We start from the raw sequence: 14,010 nt of genomic DNA, 5'->3' as shown, positions 1-14,010 counted from the left end.
TAAATGTGTAATATAACCCTTGAAAACAATATATGATCTAATGGGTAACAACACAAAAATAAATACTGGTATATTTTCATTACTCAGAATAAGTTTGCAGGAAGTCATGTCTATAAAAAGAATAATGCATCAACGTTCTAAAATATCTTCCCTGACTTAGATGCTGACCCTGGTTTAGTTTTTTTGGCATTCAGTGTTTCCAAATACTAAAAACTGTCATATGCTCTAGTTCCTGAATAGAGCTTAAAAATCTTCACCACCTTCTTTGCATTACCTTGTACAGAAACCTAATGCTGTTGTTAATGTTTATTATCTCACAGTCACGTGTCCATATACCTGTGATGTGATACCAGCTGTTTATCCCAGCACCTGGTCATAATTAAGCATCTAAGGAGAAGTGGACTCAGAAATGGGTCCAAATGATGATTTAAAGATCTTTTTAGGGATTAGCTCATCGTGAAGTACAGATGCCAAATGAAACTTGGCATGAGTTACCATTGCGCAAATAGTCGTGCTAACTGGTCCCACTAGTTTTCATTTGCTCTAAGTTCTGTTTCAAGTGAAGTATGTCATCAATCTTTGTTGCACCCCAGGCAAAATCATTCCTTCTGGCCGACATGAACAGCAGGTGAACATCACAGTGCTGCCTAATCATTATGAGGCAATTGTAGCAGCTCAACATACAATTATGGGAGCTAATGTAATCTGAGGCTACAGTATAGATCTCAACACCAGATGTATTTCAGATAGGCTTTCTACTGCTCTAGACTGCTAGTGGGAGTGTACCTATGTTCCCAGGACTGTTCATTCCCTAGGCTCTTTATATGAAACATTAAACCTCAACATAATACATTAAGGAAACTTGAAAAAGGGCAGCTAAAATCATGGTAGGGGTCCTAGGGTCACTAGAAGTCATACAAAGGACAATGAGTTGCAGATTTTTAATAGGGATACACTTTGCATTGACTAGGCTAATCTCATTGAACTAATTAGCTAACTAAGCAAACTTTGTAATGCAAACTGTATTTTAAGAATACATACACAGGACATTGGGAACAGGGGGAAATAAAGGTCCCTGGGAACACAGGGTGACCCCCTGCGCTAGCTTGCTGTTAGCTATGTTTATTCCGAGAATAAACGGGAGTAGGGATGCACGATCAGAATCGCCCAAGACTGGAATTGACAGATTTTTGTTCCAAACACGCAATTGGCAATCGGCTATCGGCTAATTGATTATTTTCATTTTGGCCAATATGTGTTATAATGTTTTGGTGTAAATAATGTGAGTAAGTGTACTTGCATATGAATTCTGCTGCTACATCTGTTATTATGTTATAGCATAATAATACATCGCTCATTGTGCCAAACAGCCAATTAACAGTTGTTTCATACTTTCAATGGAGCACTTTATTTGATTTGTGTTATTACATATGCATCTAATTTTTTATTTCAGAATTTAAAATCTCAGTTTGGCCCACTAAAAAGGAAATAATGTGTTGGTATTGTAACTTTATCAATTAGAAAGTACTGGATATATGTGAAAAATTGTCCATCAGCTAATTTGAATGTAAAGAAACCAGACTTGGCCATAAAAAATCACGATCAGTGCATCCCTAAATGAGCGTTTTTCCTTATACTTTCCTAAATCTAGTGAAAATGTTAAAGAAGTTTGGTCCACTCAGTACTGTATCTGCTTCAGCAGAGCTACAAGATCTCTGAGCCGCTCTGCTCGACTTCGTGCCGACTGATGAAAAGGCAGTTCAAAAAATGAAAATGTAAAACTTCTTGAAAAACTGAGGTTTGTGACTTGGCGTAACGGAGGCAGGCGTGGGGGTTTGGGGGGCCATCGGGGTGGGAGGATCTTCCGTTTCACCAGAGCACTTCTGCCACTCTCAGGCTGGGTGTCTCTGATTGGCTGTGGTGGAGGTGGCAGAGGGTCAGTTGATGAGATTGGTGGAGGTGGTGGAGGGGGAGGCGGTGGTGGAGGAGGGGGAGGTGGAATGCTGGTGAAAGAGGAATCCGAGTGGGAGGAGCCTTCCCAGGGTGCTATTCTGTCTTGGAAAACAGCATTGAGAGAGGGGCGGGCACGCTTCCTATTCCCAACCTCAGGGGGACGCTGATGAGTGGATCTCTCTACAAGATTACAAAAAGAAAAAATGTATAATCTCTGTTTTTACATACACAAAAATACATACACATACTATTTCTACTACTACTACTACTAATAATAATAATAATAATAATAATAAAAATTCTAAGTATTATTCAAGTTGTATTATTACAGAAAAGTCAGAAATCAGCCTTTCTTTAAGTAATTTCCAGTCAAAAAAAACATTAAAAAGAAGTAATTAATTTTTCAGCTTGAGGAAAAAAAGCATAAAACATATATTCAACTAAAAATAACCCACAAGCCTCAACAACTAAACATATTGTTTTCAGTATTTGGTGTGTCCACTCTTCCTCTTTGTTACAGCTTTTTGGGAGACTTGCTTTTAGTTTTCCAAGGAAATCTGCAGGGATATTTTTCCACACCTAAAGTTCAGTCTTTGAGGTTGGTTGTATTTTCTTGACTTCTCACAATCCAGGTGATCCCAAACACATTCTGTGATGTTGAGGTCTGGCCTGAGATGTCTGAGGTCTGAGATGGCCAGTCCATTGTTCTGAGAACACAAGTGGCTTCTGTGCATGATTTCCATAGTTTATGTTTTGTTTTGGCAATTTCTTTTTCTCAGTAACAGCTTCTTGACTATTACTCTTATTAGTGGAAAGATGTACCAAAACACCTGTGGATTTTTTTCAGATATGAAGCAAGAGTGGAGCTTGATTTTCTCCTCTCTCTGAAAGATGAAAGATTTAAGTGCTGTTTATCTGATGATGACAGTTTTGGTGGTTTACCAGGTCTTGACGGGTTGTTAGGAGTCCTTTGACTCCTTTGACTTTCCCTTTCCTTATGCAAATTGCTTATCTTACATCTAATCTTTTCTGAAATATGTGAAAAAACATATAACTTGTACCAAATGACCATTTTGACTGGGCATTAAATAAAAGAAGGATGGTCTCTGACTTTTGCACAGTATTGTAGATCAAAATAATAATACGCTAAAATAGGCAAGTCATACACAGCTAAAGCATTTAAAGCATTACGCAGCTGCACATTTTATTCACTGTGAATTACTCAAACAGTTCCTCAGTTTCAGCATGTGCATGCATGGGTGCACGATTGTGTGTGTGCATTGTCTGTTAATGAGCTCGAGTGTCCACGTGTTGACAGACAAAACAATGACGAAGGTAAGCAAACACTTCACACATCACACTTGAGAAGCCCATTAGCAGATTATTAAATAAAGTGGCCATTAAAATGAATCATCCTATTATGTAGCTGAGAAAAATATCACTATAAATCCATCACATTTATGTATTAAAATAGCTGTTCAAAAGCTCTTTAAACTATTTATACTGACATGACAAGGATGTTAATATCACACTGAACTTCGAATTTCAAAAATGTAAAAAGGCTTGATTTTACCTGTAGTTCCTGAAGATCCAATAAGAGGAAGCCTCTCTCTTGACAACAGCCTGCTGTCGGCCTATGGGGTGAGATCAAGCACCATGCTGCCGTTACAGCTGTCAATGTATGTGCATGTTCATAACCTGCAGACACATACGCCTACATATCCACAAATATACTAGAGGGTGTAGTTTATTTGTGGATATGTAGGCATACGTATGTGCGGGTTAAGTGTGTGTATGTGTGGTGAAGTGTACCATCACTGCCACATCCAAAACATTTTTTTCACCAGCTGCCCTTTACATTGCATGAACATTTTATGATGAATGGACCAATAGAAATGGTCCAAAATAAATAAAATCTTTTTAACATTAAAGTTAAGAATATTTTTTTCCTTCTGCAAAGTTATTTATTTTGAAGACATGAAAATGTGTTATGAGATTATGGGCATTTTTTTCAATTTTTTTCAAACTTTCTGCATGTTTAAGTCCTTCGAAAGTAAACAAAGTCGTTCAGAGGGGTTTGAGGTGAAATGGTTCTTTGTAGAGAAACTTACAAACTCTGATTTCTTTACAGTGGTGGTGATCCAGTGAACCTACACGTCTCTTGAGTTTTATAGGTAAATTTGATCATGGTAAAATAGTGGTAAATCTGAAAAATATATGTTTCACTTTGCCTTGTATGCAAGTTTGAACACCAAAAGCCAAGTTAAATGTTTTGTTTATTTTCCAAGTGAAAACACATCCTCTACAGGGAACAAGCTAAAATATTACAATTTTATGGAAATTTCTATTTCTTTTGGTGAGTTTAACATATTAGAAAAAAAACATATATAATAAAATGTGCTATAACTTTTTGCCCAATATTGTTAAACTCAGCAAATAAATAATAATCATGGAATCAAATTTGCAGAAAAATGTCATATTTACGTTTGTTCCCTGTAGAGGATGTATTATTTTACTTTTAGAAAACCAACAAAATATGTGATTTGACCAGGAGCACCAAAACATTCGCATATAAATATACCACCATGGATGGGTTTTAAAAATACATTAAAAGTCTCCAAACTATATACAAACTACATACTGTACTTAACTCTATTTCTGACATCTGGCTTCTATAACCACCTCTGTGAAAACCTCTGCCTGGTAAGTTTCTCTAGAATTAGCACTTCACATGCAACTTCTCTGAATGATTTTTTTGCCTCTTAACCATTTAATTAAGGTGAAAATTTGAAAAATAGGTTGAATTCCCCCTTAAGTCTCTGTAGCTATATGTGCACACATGCAACAGGGCTGTCACTGGAGGGTCATAGATTGGGTGGCTAGAGCTGTACTAGGGGGGTCTGGGGGCATGGTCCATGAGGAGGATTGTATATGACATTTTCATTGACATTAACTTACTGTAACAATATATGGCAATTGCTGGTGGCACTGTACTCAAATACTGAAGAGAAATATAGAAACAAAGAATATAAAAGCTGTCAATGATGTTATTTCTATCTCTGTCCCTCGTTCACAATCTCACACTCTCATTAAAGTGAGGTTTCTTCAAATTCTTAATCTAGTTGGCTGATATGACTGGCTGAGCCGGGAGCTCTTTCACGTTACCTTAGTAAATCTCTAGTAGCTCAGCAGAGGCAGCGCTGCATTAGAGTAACAGCAGCGCCTCTCCCAGGTCGCGCCCTGCCATTACAGTATACTTTGAATTTGGAGACGCGATGGCATGGTTGAATAATCAATAATAAATGAGAACTGTAGATGAACTGAACTAGTAATGTATATTTAGTCTGAAAGAGGGGTGACAAATCCCCCCTAAAACTGGCCTATCAACGCTCCTGCACATGCATGAAAGAATATGTGAATGTGAATGAATGAATGTGTGGGTTTGTTTGAATCAATACCTCTCTGGCAGGACCAGCAGTGTGGATATTTTTGCCCTCTTTTCTTTTTTTGCCTTTGTGTTGTTCTCTTGCTTTTTTCTCTTCCATCAGACTCATCTCCCTTCAAAGCTCTGCTGAAATGTTGAAATATGACATCCCACCTTTCAAACTGCAATCACCCACACACATGCATACTATCCACACACAAGACACAGGAGCTCACAAAATATTGACTGTAATAAAAAGTATAGCTTGAGGCAAATATGCAGTCTATAATACAATATCCATACAAACGCACACTCAAAAAATCAACCCAGGCACATTCAGTCTCTTACTGACTTCATCCAGAATGCTTCCATACCTTTGGGTTTCCCACTCTATGCAGTCTCAGATGATTATTCCTTTTTCTTCTTAGTGCTGTCTTCATATTTTCTCATCCTTGCTCAATAGATTTGCTTTTTTCATATTTTTTCCCAGGGCTACATAACATTCAGCATTCTCTCTGCATGCCTGCTCATTAAACCAGCAGCAACTATGTGCCTGCCTTTAAGCTCTTTTAAAGCACTGAGTTTTTATCCTTCTCTTTGCCTCCCTCGCTTTCATTCTTTCATGTCTTCGTTTGAGTAGTTGGCAGTCAGCGAGTTGATGAACAAAAGGGAATCTGAGAAGAGAGTAAAATATTAATGCTCACTAATGCAGCCAAGTCCCCCATACTGACCCCCATCATATACACACACACACACACACACACACACACACACACACACACACATCCACTGGCTCAATGCCTCAAAACTCAGGCTGGCTTTACACGATGAAACTTTCATGCAACTTTCAAGCATGTTGTGAGTTGCCTGCAACACAATTTCTGTGCAACTTGACAGTTAAACAATTCAAAAACAATCAAAGTTGCATGCAACACATTCAATTACTCCACTATATAATCAAATTAGCAACTTTTATTTTTGATACATCATAGATCATAGCATCGGTGCAGAGTATATTTCTATTGCAAGAAAAATGAAGAAGGAAAACTGTTATTAAAAGAAGAATTCCAGATTAAACGTAAATATTCTGTATGTAACATTTTGTGGTGTCCCCCCACTCTTTTCGGTTTGACAGAATTCAGAGTTTTTGTACTCTTTTTGTGTTTTTGTCCATCAATCTTCTCTCACTACAATACCCAGCAAGCATTGTGCAAGTATATCATACAACCATTGGGAACTGACCCCTAACACTAACAAAGAAATGCACTGATGTAGAGGCTAATAAATAGACATGATATTCAGCTTTCTGCCAGTGACATTAGCTATCTGGCCTCCATCTGCGTTAGCCAGATAAAAACCAAAACATTTCAAACAGCCTTTAGTGTGTATGCTCCAAGGTGCTCTTATTTTTTTTTTTTGTTTTTAAACCGGAAAACCTTTCCCTTCTCAGGACTCCTGTGGCACCACTCTAGGAGGCAAGTTGGCATGTTTACAACAGATGTAGCAATGTTTAAATTTTTAATTCTGGCTAAAGCCCCTGTTTAACTTTAATGTAACAAGTTTTTATTTCAAGTAATTCTGAACTGTGTCTGCTGGTCTACGTAATGAAACGTTTATGTGATGTAACGTACGTAATGAGATCACAATTTAAAAGACGAAAACATTTAGAATCTTAAAACTTTACATTCAAATAATCATGTCTCATCACGCTTTGTCAATAAAGTAATAAATAGTTAAATATTCCATCAGATCATACTCAAACAAAACCACCCGCAAACACCACTTTTTGTCTTTCTTGCTCTTTCTGTCTTGTTCTCATTTCTCTTCCATCTTCCTTTTCTCGTTCTGTTAGCTTCAAGAGTTGCAAGCCCTGCCCACAAACCACAGCATAGGCTCCGCCCTCTGGTTCTGGCCCTTCCCTGTGCCACGCCCACACACCGGAAGCATCTGCAGTGTGTGAGAATATCGCTCCCTGGTGGTGAAGTCCATCTTCACACAAACGCCACACACAAACGCGCTGGTCTGGAGAGGTGGACACCAGCAGTGTTGAACTTAGGGCACTCAGGGTGGTCAGGGGGGCGGAGTGTGCTAATGGAATGGACCAATGAGAAAGCAGCTGTGGACATACACTTCCTGTCTCTGGTTGATTTAACTCTACTCTGATCTTCATCACCGATAGTTGTCCATCATCTCCACCACTAGCCAAAGTGATAATGTCCTCATAGCGTTCTGATATTATGAGGGTGTTGACTCCACTCTGATGGGCGGGGACAGAGAAGCAAGGAGTAGATGGACCTGAAAGGCACAGACAGAGAGTGAAATTTGTAAGTAACTGGACAGTACATAAGAGTTTGAAATGAAACAATGACTATGAATATACTTTATACTTTACATTGTATCAACTTTTAAGATAAACCACATAGGAATGACAGCCCTTTATACATAGTCCCTTCATTCCAGGGGGCCCTAACAACCTTCTTAGCATGACAACAAATGTAGTGCAATCTTAGCTTGTCAAACATTGCGCTTACTGTCTACAGCGAATCACAACTACCTTATTTTGCATATTCATGAACAGTAAAATCAGCTCACCCACCCACATCAGTTAACATCAGCCACAGCACGTTAAGTTTATAAATGCTTAGTTTTGGCTGTAAAGAGTAAGTTACGGTCACTCTCTCTCTGCTCAATTCCAAATAATACCCAACTACAATAACTCCACTTCCTTCTGGGTCTGCAGTGAAAGTTTTTTTCCTTCTCTGGACTATTTTTACGTTTTCCCTGTCACCATCTCTATCCACTAGCACACTCTGTAAAAACAAAAACCAGAGCACAGGATATTCCAACAAGTTAATGACTGTTTTGTCATATAATTATAAAAATGTGGCAGTCATGTAGTTTCAAACTGATAACTTCTCTTTAAACATAGCTGCACTTTGACTCCACTAGCGTAATGATAACTTCCATTAGCGTCTGGACTGAATTTCCCTAGTATTTTAGTAGCAAGCTATCCTGTTTGTTTACTTTGCATGTCACCTTAGCCGTAGATGTTAAAGCTTTATGCAAGCATGCATGTTGTATTTTACATTTTTTCAGCTAATCTTTTGATATATGCTCTAAGGATCACTAGTGTTGCCCAGCGAAAGAGACTGCAGAAGTCCTTCAAAACAGGTGCTCTGAGTGACAACAAATTTAACCGTTTGTTGTCAAACAATGAATGCTTTTACTTTCACTTACCATCTACTTTGACTTTGAGATAGTATAACCACAAATGCTTAATTGGAAAACTTAGCATACTAGTCTTGTAACATTCATGTCAACTTAAGGTAGCTCTAAACTGGGTCAAACTTGTTTACACGAACTGCTCAGCTCTTAAGATCAGTTTGTGTGTACAAATAAATGAGTATATATCTGACCCTAGACCAGCACTCCTACTGTGTGTACTTTATACATGTGGACCCAGTTCTAGCAGGCTGGTGACTCACCGTCCCAGCTGTCCTTGGATTTACTGTCCAACACTGTAGTCAGATCCCACAGAGCTACAGCACCATCTGTAGCCCCACTAAACAACAACACATGCCTGGGGTGGGTGGGAGTGATAGAGAGAGAGAGAGAGAGAGAGAGAGAGAGAGAGAGAGAGAGAGAGAGAGAGAGTCACTAAGCGTTCATAAAAAAAGAGCACTAGTGATGTCCTCATTTTTATCATCGCCTCACTGTTTGCCATGTAGGTCCTCCAAGCTACAGGAGGCGACACTGAGCACACAGCGCTGATGGTAAAAACTGTCCCAAAGCAGCTCAATCTTTTTGCTGTCCTTTCCCAAAGTGAAAAGCCTGAAAGAAAGAAAGAAAGAAAAAAAGAAAGAACAAGAAATATGATAAGCTATGGTACGCTGCCTTTCATGTTGTAAAATGTTATTGATTTACAAACACACACATACCTTACTGCACCATCACTGCAGGCGAGTGCCAAGAAGATCACCTCTGTGCCATCATGCACCACTGCCACAGACATGTATCTGCAAATCAACACGACAGTCCCGTTAACAGAATCACCTCATTCAAACATTGTGGCAGCTCAATGGGCGAGACAATGGAGATAGTCAGGCCACTAGTAATGCTAAGACGCCCCCTAGAGGCTATGTTTAGATAACACAGCAAAACACAGCAGTGCTGACACTGAAAAGTTCTAGTCAACATGCAAAGTCACAGACAGACAGAGGGATACTGCCTCTGTTATCATTATTAACATTTTACATTGACTGTCAAATGTTTGGAAGCACTTTGCCTCTTCCCAAAATTATAAATTCTGTCTGTTAGTTCTGACCAATTTTTTTTAAGTTCCTGCATTTTTTTAATCATTAAAATATACAGAATGTGTCTCAGAGTGGTTTGATGTCAAATAGTAAGTTCTAAAGGAAATTTCCTGCTTGCTTTTTTTTAAAAAAAAAAACAAAAAAACAATGGTGGTGATAGGAACCAGGGGTTGTGACATCTACAGCACAAATCTATTCTATTCTACCAGTGAACCTACACGTATCTTCTGTGTTTTTTAGAAATGTTAATAATGGTATGAACAAATATACATGGGACTATTTGGCTATACACTGCCCTGCATGAATGGACTTTACAAAACACATTTTAGGCTAAAATAGTCTCAAAACTATCATAAAACAATGTCTCAGGCATCGGGAAATTTATTCATAATCATCAGTTTAAAGGCTTTAAAATTTTCAAATATCTGATTCCTATCAGCACCACTATAGACAATTCCATTCTAATTTACTAAACTTTGGTCATGCTTTGCAGTAATCTGCTTCATGTTCATCAAGAATCTCCCCTGGTGTGTAGTTAGGTTTTGTTATCCAAACTATTGCTTAAAACACACACTGAATATTGATTATGAGTACTGATAACACAAGTGTGGCCTTTAGCATAAATTACAAAGAACGCTTGCTAGTTTGTATTAAAAATGTTTTGAAAAGCTAGGTGTGCCCAAACTTTTAACAGGATGTGTATATTTATAACACATACATACACACACCTTGTCTCAGGGTCCATTTTCACTGTCTTATGTCGATCCCGTCTCCTCTCCCACTGCTCGTCCAATCGGTGACCAGCGATCTGAGTCACCTGACAGCCAGGCCGGTTGAACTGCTCATCCCAGCCAATCAGGAGGTAGCAGCACTGCAGCTGAGCCCGCCCCCCAGCGGAGAACACCAGTGTGGAGAAAGAGGAAGATGGGTCTGTCCACCTGTCACTTTTTCCGTCTTCTTTTACTCCTGTTGGGACTGCAGCCAGGGTCCGAACATTGGAGATGTGGTCAGCTATAATGGCAAGAACTTTCACCATGTCCTGCTCGGGTTTGACTGCAAGCACAGTCACTGTGGTGTCTTCACCACCTGTAATAAGCACCTCCCAAGCTTCAGAAGAAACCCCAGGCTTGGAAATGCTGCCGAGGTGGTGCACGCAGCTCAAACCTCGGCCGTGGAGCCCCTCTCTCAGGGTATGGCCTCTAACCTCAGTTGCTGAGGAAGTTAAAGAATGTGACGCCATGACAGCCCCTTGCTTGATGAAGATCAGGGTACCTTGCCCAACTGTGTGGTTTGACAGGTGTGCTTGAACATGGGAAGGGAAGATATAAGCCCATGACCTGTGGCCTCCTCCACAAGCTGCTGAGAACAGCTTCTCTTGCCTCAGTGGATCCCACAAAACAAACTGGATGGAATGGAAGCCAACCATTACAAAACTGGCCTCTGAGACACTGTTTCTTGTAGTACCTCCATCTCCCTTGCTCTCTGGCCACTTCTCCTTCACTTTGGCCTCTTTGGTCAACGTATCTTCACCTTCATCGCTTTCTTCTCCTTCAACTCCTCCATCCTCCGGCACTGTTTCTGCTAATCTCTCCTCCTGTTTCTCACTTTCTTCATCATTAGTTTTATGCTTTTCATGGTGTAGTCCATCAGAATCAAGAAACAGAACCTTTTCCAGCCACTCCATCCCTTTGCAAGCTCGCTGGATCCGGCGCACATTTAAAGAGTCCCCTTTTACCGTTAGAACCCGCACACACCCATCCCGGCCAGTGCTGTAAAAAACACGCTGATGCTCAGACACACTTGTAACACCTTGCTTTCCATGGACGCCAAACAGTGTGGTGACTGGGGAGATGTGAGCCCTTATGTCGTTCACATTGTTCTCCAGCCCTATGTTCCCATCAGCCCTTTCTTCAGTATCTCTTTTCTCCTCACCCTCCCCACCTCTCACCATCTCTCTGTAGAGCAACAGTGAGCCCCGGCGGTCTCCACACACCCATGACACATCCTTTCCACTTGGCATCACAACAGCAGCAGTCAGCCATCGTTTAGCACAAGGCGGCAGCAGAAACGACTTCATCTTCTCCAGCATCAAAACTGGTCCTGTTTCATCCTCTTCCACCTGTACCATCCATCTACAGACAAGCCCTTCTGAGCCAGAAGCCAAGAGGCACCAACTAAAACCCCAGACACCATGCCCTTCCACCCACTGTAAAGAGTGGATCTTCCCCTCACCTGCTTGCAAGAAAATACCTGCGCCAGCATGGTTTAGGGGAAACACCTGGACACCTCCGCTAAGATTCCCCACAGCACACACCCACAAACCTTCATCAGTGGACGAATTTTGCAACCGGATGTATGCTACTTCCATTACACAATAGGACTGGAATTCAGGACCACCATTCCAAATTGCCTCCCACAATCCATCTCGATACAAAAACACTTCACCTTGATCAGTGCAGACAAGAACAGAGTCATGACCTCCTACTGAGCGTACCACCTTGGGAGAACCTCGCCCGCGAAACCCCAAATCCTTTTGGTTCTCGGGCTCTGTTCTCTCGCTGCTCTGTTCTATTACTTGCCACAGCCGTACCCCTCCATCAGCACCTCCAGTAGCCACCCATCTACCTCCTTCACCTGCATTGCCTTTACTGACAGCCAATGCCCTGATGCCACCTGACCTGTGACCTTTTAACGTTCGCCCAACTCTGCCATCCCCTTCCCATTCCCACAACAGGCAAGCCCCATCCTCCCCGGCACTGAACACCTGACCAGGCGAGAGCCTTACGCAGAACACCCGAGCCTGGTGCCCATAAAGTACCCTCAAGCATGTGGGCGATTCTTCTCCACACCCTCCATCTCCACCCACCCTGCCAACATGCCACACGCGAACGCTGCGGTCGTCTGAGGCTGAAGCCAGCCATCCAGAGCTCTTGAGGTAGCACAGGCTGAAGATCACGCCTTTATGACCCAGCAGACGCCTCTCGATCTGAGCCTGGCTGTTGGATCCAGCTCCCCCAGGCCTCCATAGCACCAGCTGGTTGAAAACAGTTCCCCCCACCAGCACTGAGGTTTCCCAGCTCGGTCCAATCAGAAGCGCAGAGTAAAGCAGGCACACCTCTAAACAGGAACAGAGGGTCAGGACCTTGCCAGATTGCGGCTCTAGAAGCAAAGCTGCATTATGAGCAAGAGTTATGCCCAGTAATGGGTAGGCCTCTCCCGGTTTCAACCAAGAAACATCCAACACCCAATCCTGGAGCTCTATGAGAGGGCCTGCGACCTCCAAACTAGAACCACATGTTCTGACGTTGATAAGGCGCAAACCTTTTCCGCCAAAAACGACCAGCCTCACACTGTCATCCCAAGCTGGCGTCTCAGGAACATTCCCATCACTTTTATTTTGCTCCTTAGGCCGTATGCCATGGATGCGGTAGTTATGGAGAACACTAAGTGACGTACATTGTCTGGGTGAGGCATGGAGAGAGAAGATGGATAGAATTGGTCCTTCACCTGGCAAAAAAGCCAAGATATTAATGGAAAACATGCACATTCCACTGATGCTCAAACAGGAGTTTGACCAGATGACCATCATTGACAGCAGTATAAATAAAATCAAGTTGACTACAACTGCATGGGTAAGATTACATGTTTCTTTGTTAAGTGCCTATACCAAATTGCCTACCTGTCAGCAGGTAGTCATCTCCAAGGAACTCCAGCGCTGTCACAGGTGCCACAAGCGCACGGCTCTCCAACACAGTCGTGCTGTTTAACTCTGGCATCTCGCATTCTGCAAACAGCGTAAATATACAAAGTTACTACAATACCCAGAATTCTTAGGCTCAGCATTCCGCCACAACCAATATTGCTCGCTCACCGCCGTTGTGCATTTTTATTACTTCAGAGGTTAAAAAAAAGAATTCATGCTTTTAATCAGTAGTTTTTGGAAGGAAAACTTAGATTATTAGCCCGCGTTCACATTTGTCCCTATTAACGTGGACGCATGTTAGTAAAACAAGAGCAGGTAGACGGTTCACTTACAGAAAACGCAGTTTTTTCTAAGGGATACTGATGATTCTAAACATTGTCAGCATACGCTACGACGAGACACAAAAACGAAGCATGCCAACTCTCATTTCACTTCAACGTGTTTTCACTACAAGCATGTCTGGGACTCTTCCGCATTGGCAGTTGACACTGACCAATCACAGCCCAGAATACTGCACTGTTTTCCCCGCCTTTGTAGTTAACAATACATCTATTGGTTGCTCTTTACTATGATGAATAATAGCGGTGGGCGTTGTAAACACACTCAATGTGCATACA

The 14,010-nt window shown here is 41.3% G+C and overlaps 2 protein-coding genes across 4 annotated transcripts; both read right to left on the bottom strand.

Annotated features, from left to right (window-relative positions):
- Positions 1-27: 27 nt before the first annotated feature.
- Positions 28-6,244, bottom strand: LOC118813665 (formin-like protein 20). Of its 3 annotated transcripts, none has more exons than XM_036579116.1 (4): positions 5,752-6,244; positions 5,412-5,584; positions 3,527-3,587; positions 28-2,133 (listed from the first exon to the last, which is right to left on the bottom strand). In XM_036579116.1, exons 2-4 carry the CDS (start codon positions 5,505-5,507, stop codon positions 1,679-1,681), a joined length of 612 nt encoding a protein of 203 aa, XP_036435009.1. In that variant the 5' UTR covers positions 5,508-5,584; positions 5,752-6,244; the 3' UTR covers positions 28-1,678. The 3 variants fall into 3 exon arrangements, with proteins under 3 accessions (XP_036435009.1, XP_036435011.1, XP_036435010.1); XM_036579118.1 differs by having other exon boundaries at positions 5,412-5,524; XM_036579117.1 differs by having other exon boundaries at positions 5,412-6,244.
- Positions 6,245-6,329: 85 nt separating this feature from the next.
- wdr6 (WD repeat domain 6) lies at positions 6,330-13,847 on the bottom strand. The gene is made up of 7 exons (XM_036579110.1): positions 13,726-13,847; positions 13,370-13,474; positions 10,419-13,197; positions 9,316-9,393; positions 9,092-9,208; positions 8,863-8,957; positions 6,330-7,672 (listed from the first exon to the last, which is right to left on the bottom strand). Exons 2-7 carry the CDS (start codon positions 13,464-13,466, stop codon positions 7,134-7,136), a joined length of 3,705 nt encoding a protein of 1,234 aa, XP_036435003.1. The 5' UTR covers positions 13,467-13,474; positions 13,726-13,847; the 3' UTR covers positions 6,330-7,133.
- Between the last annotated feature and the right edge of the window lie 163 nt (positions 13,848-14,010).

Source organism: Colossoma macropomum, unplaced genomic scaffold (genome assembly GCF_904425465.1).
Source record: "Colossoma macropomum unplaced genomic scaffold, Colossoma_macropomum, whole genome shotgun sequence".
NCBI classification, from domain to species: Eukaryota; Metazoa; Chordata; class Actinopteri; order Characiformes; family Serrasalmidae; genus Colossoma; species Colossoma macropomum.
The sequence above is the reverse complement of the archived record's forward strand: the minus strand, read 5'-3'. Positions and strand labels throughout refer to the sequence as shown.

Bases quoted from the DNA above. Each gene is read 5' to 3' on its own strand.
- wdr6 (XM_036579110.1), bottom strand. From the start codon at position 13,466: ATGCCAGAGTTAAACAGCACGACTGTGTTGGAGAGCCGTGCGCTTGTG. The intron at 13,198-13,369 runs GTAGGCAATTTG...CTTTTTTGCCAG, and splicing joins AGATGACTACCTGCTGACAG to GTGAAGGACCAATTCTATCC. The intron at 9,209-9,315 runs GTATGTGTGTGT...TCTTTCTTTCAG, and splicing joins TGCAGTGATGGTGCAGTAAG to GCTTTTCACTTTGGGAAAGG.
- LOC118813665 (XM_036579117.1), bottom strand. From the start codon at position 5,507: ATGAGTCTGATGGAAGAGAAAAAAGCAAGAGAACAACACAAAGGCAAA. The intron at 3,588-5,411 runs GTATTGATTCAA...CTCACCCCATAG, and splicing joins CTGCTGGTCCTGCCAGAGAG to GCCGACAGCAGGCTGTTGTC. The intron at 2,134-3,526 runs GTAAAATCAAGC...GTAATCTTGTAG, and splicing joins TGGATCTTCAGGAACTACAG to AGAGATCCACTCATCAGCGT.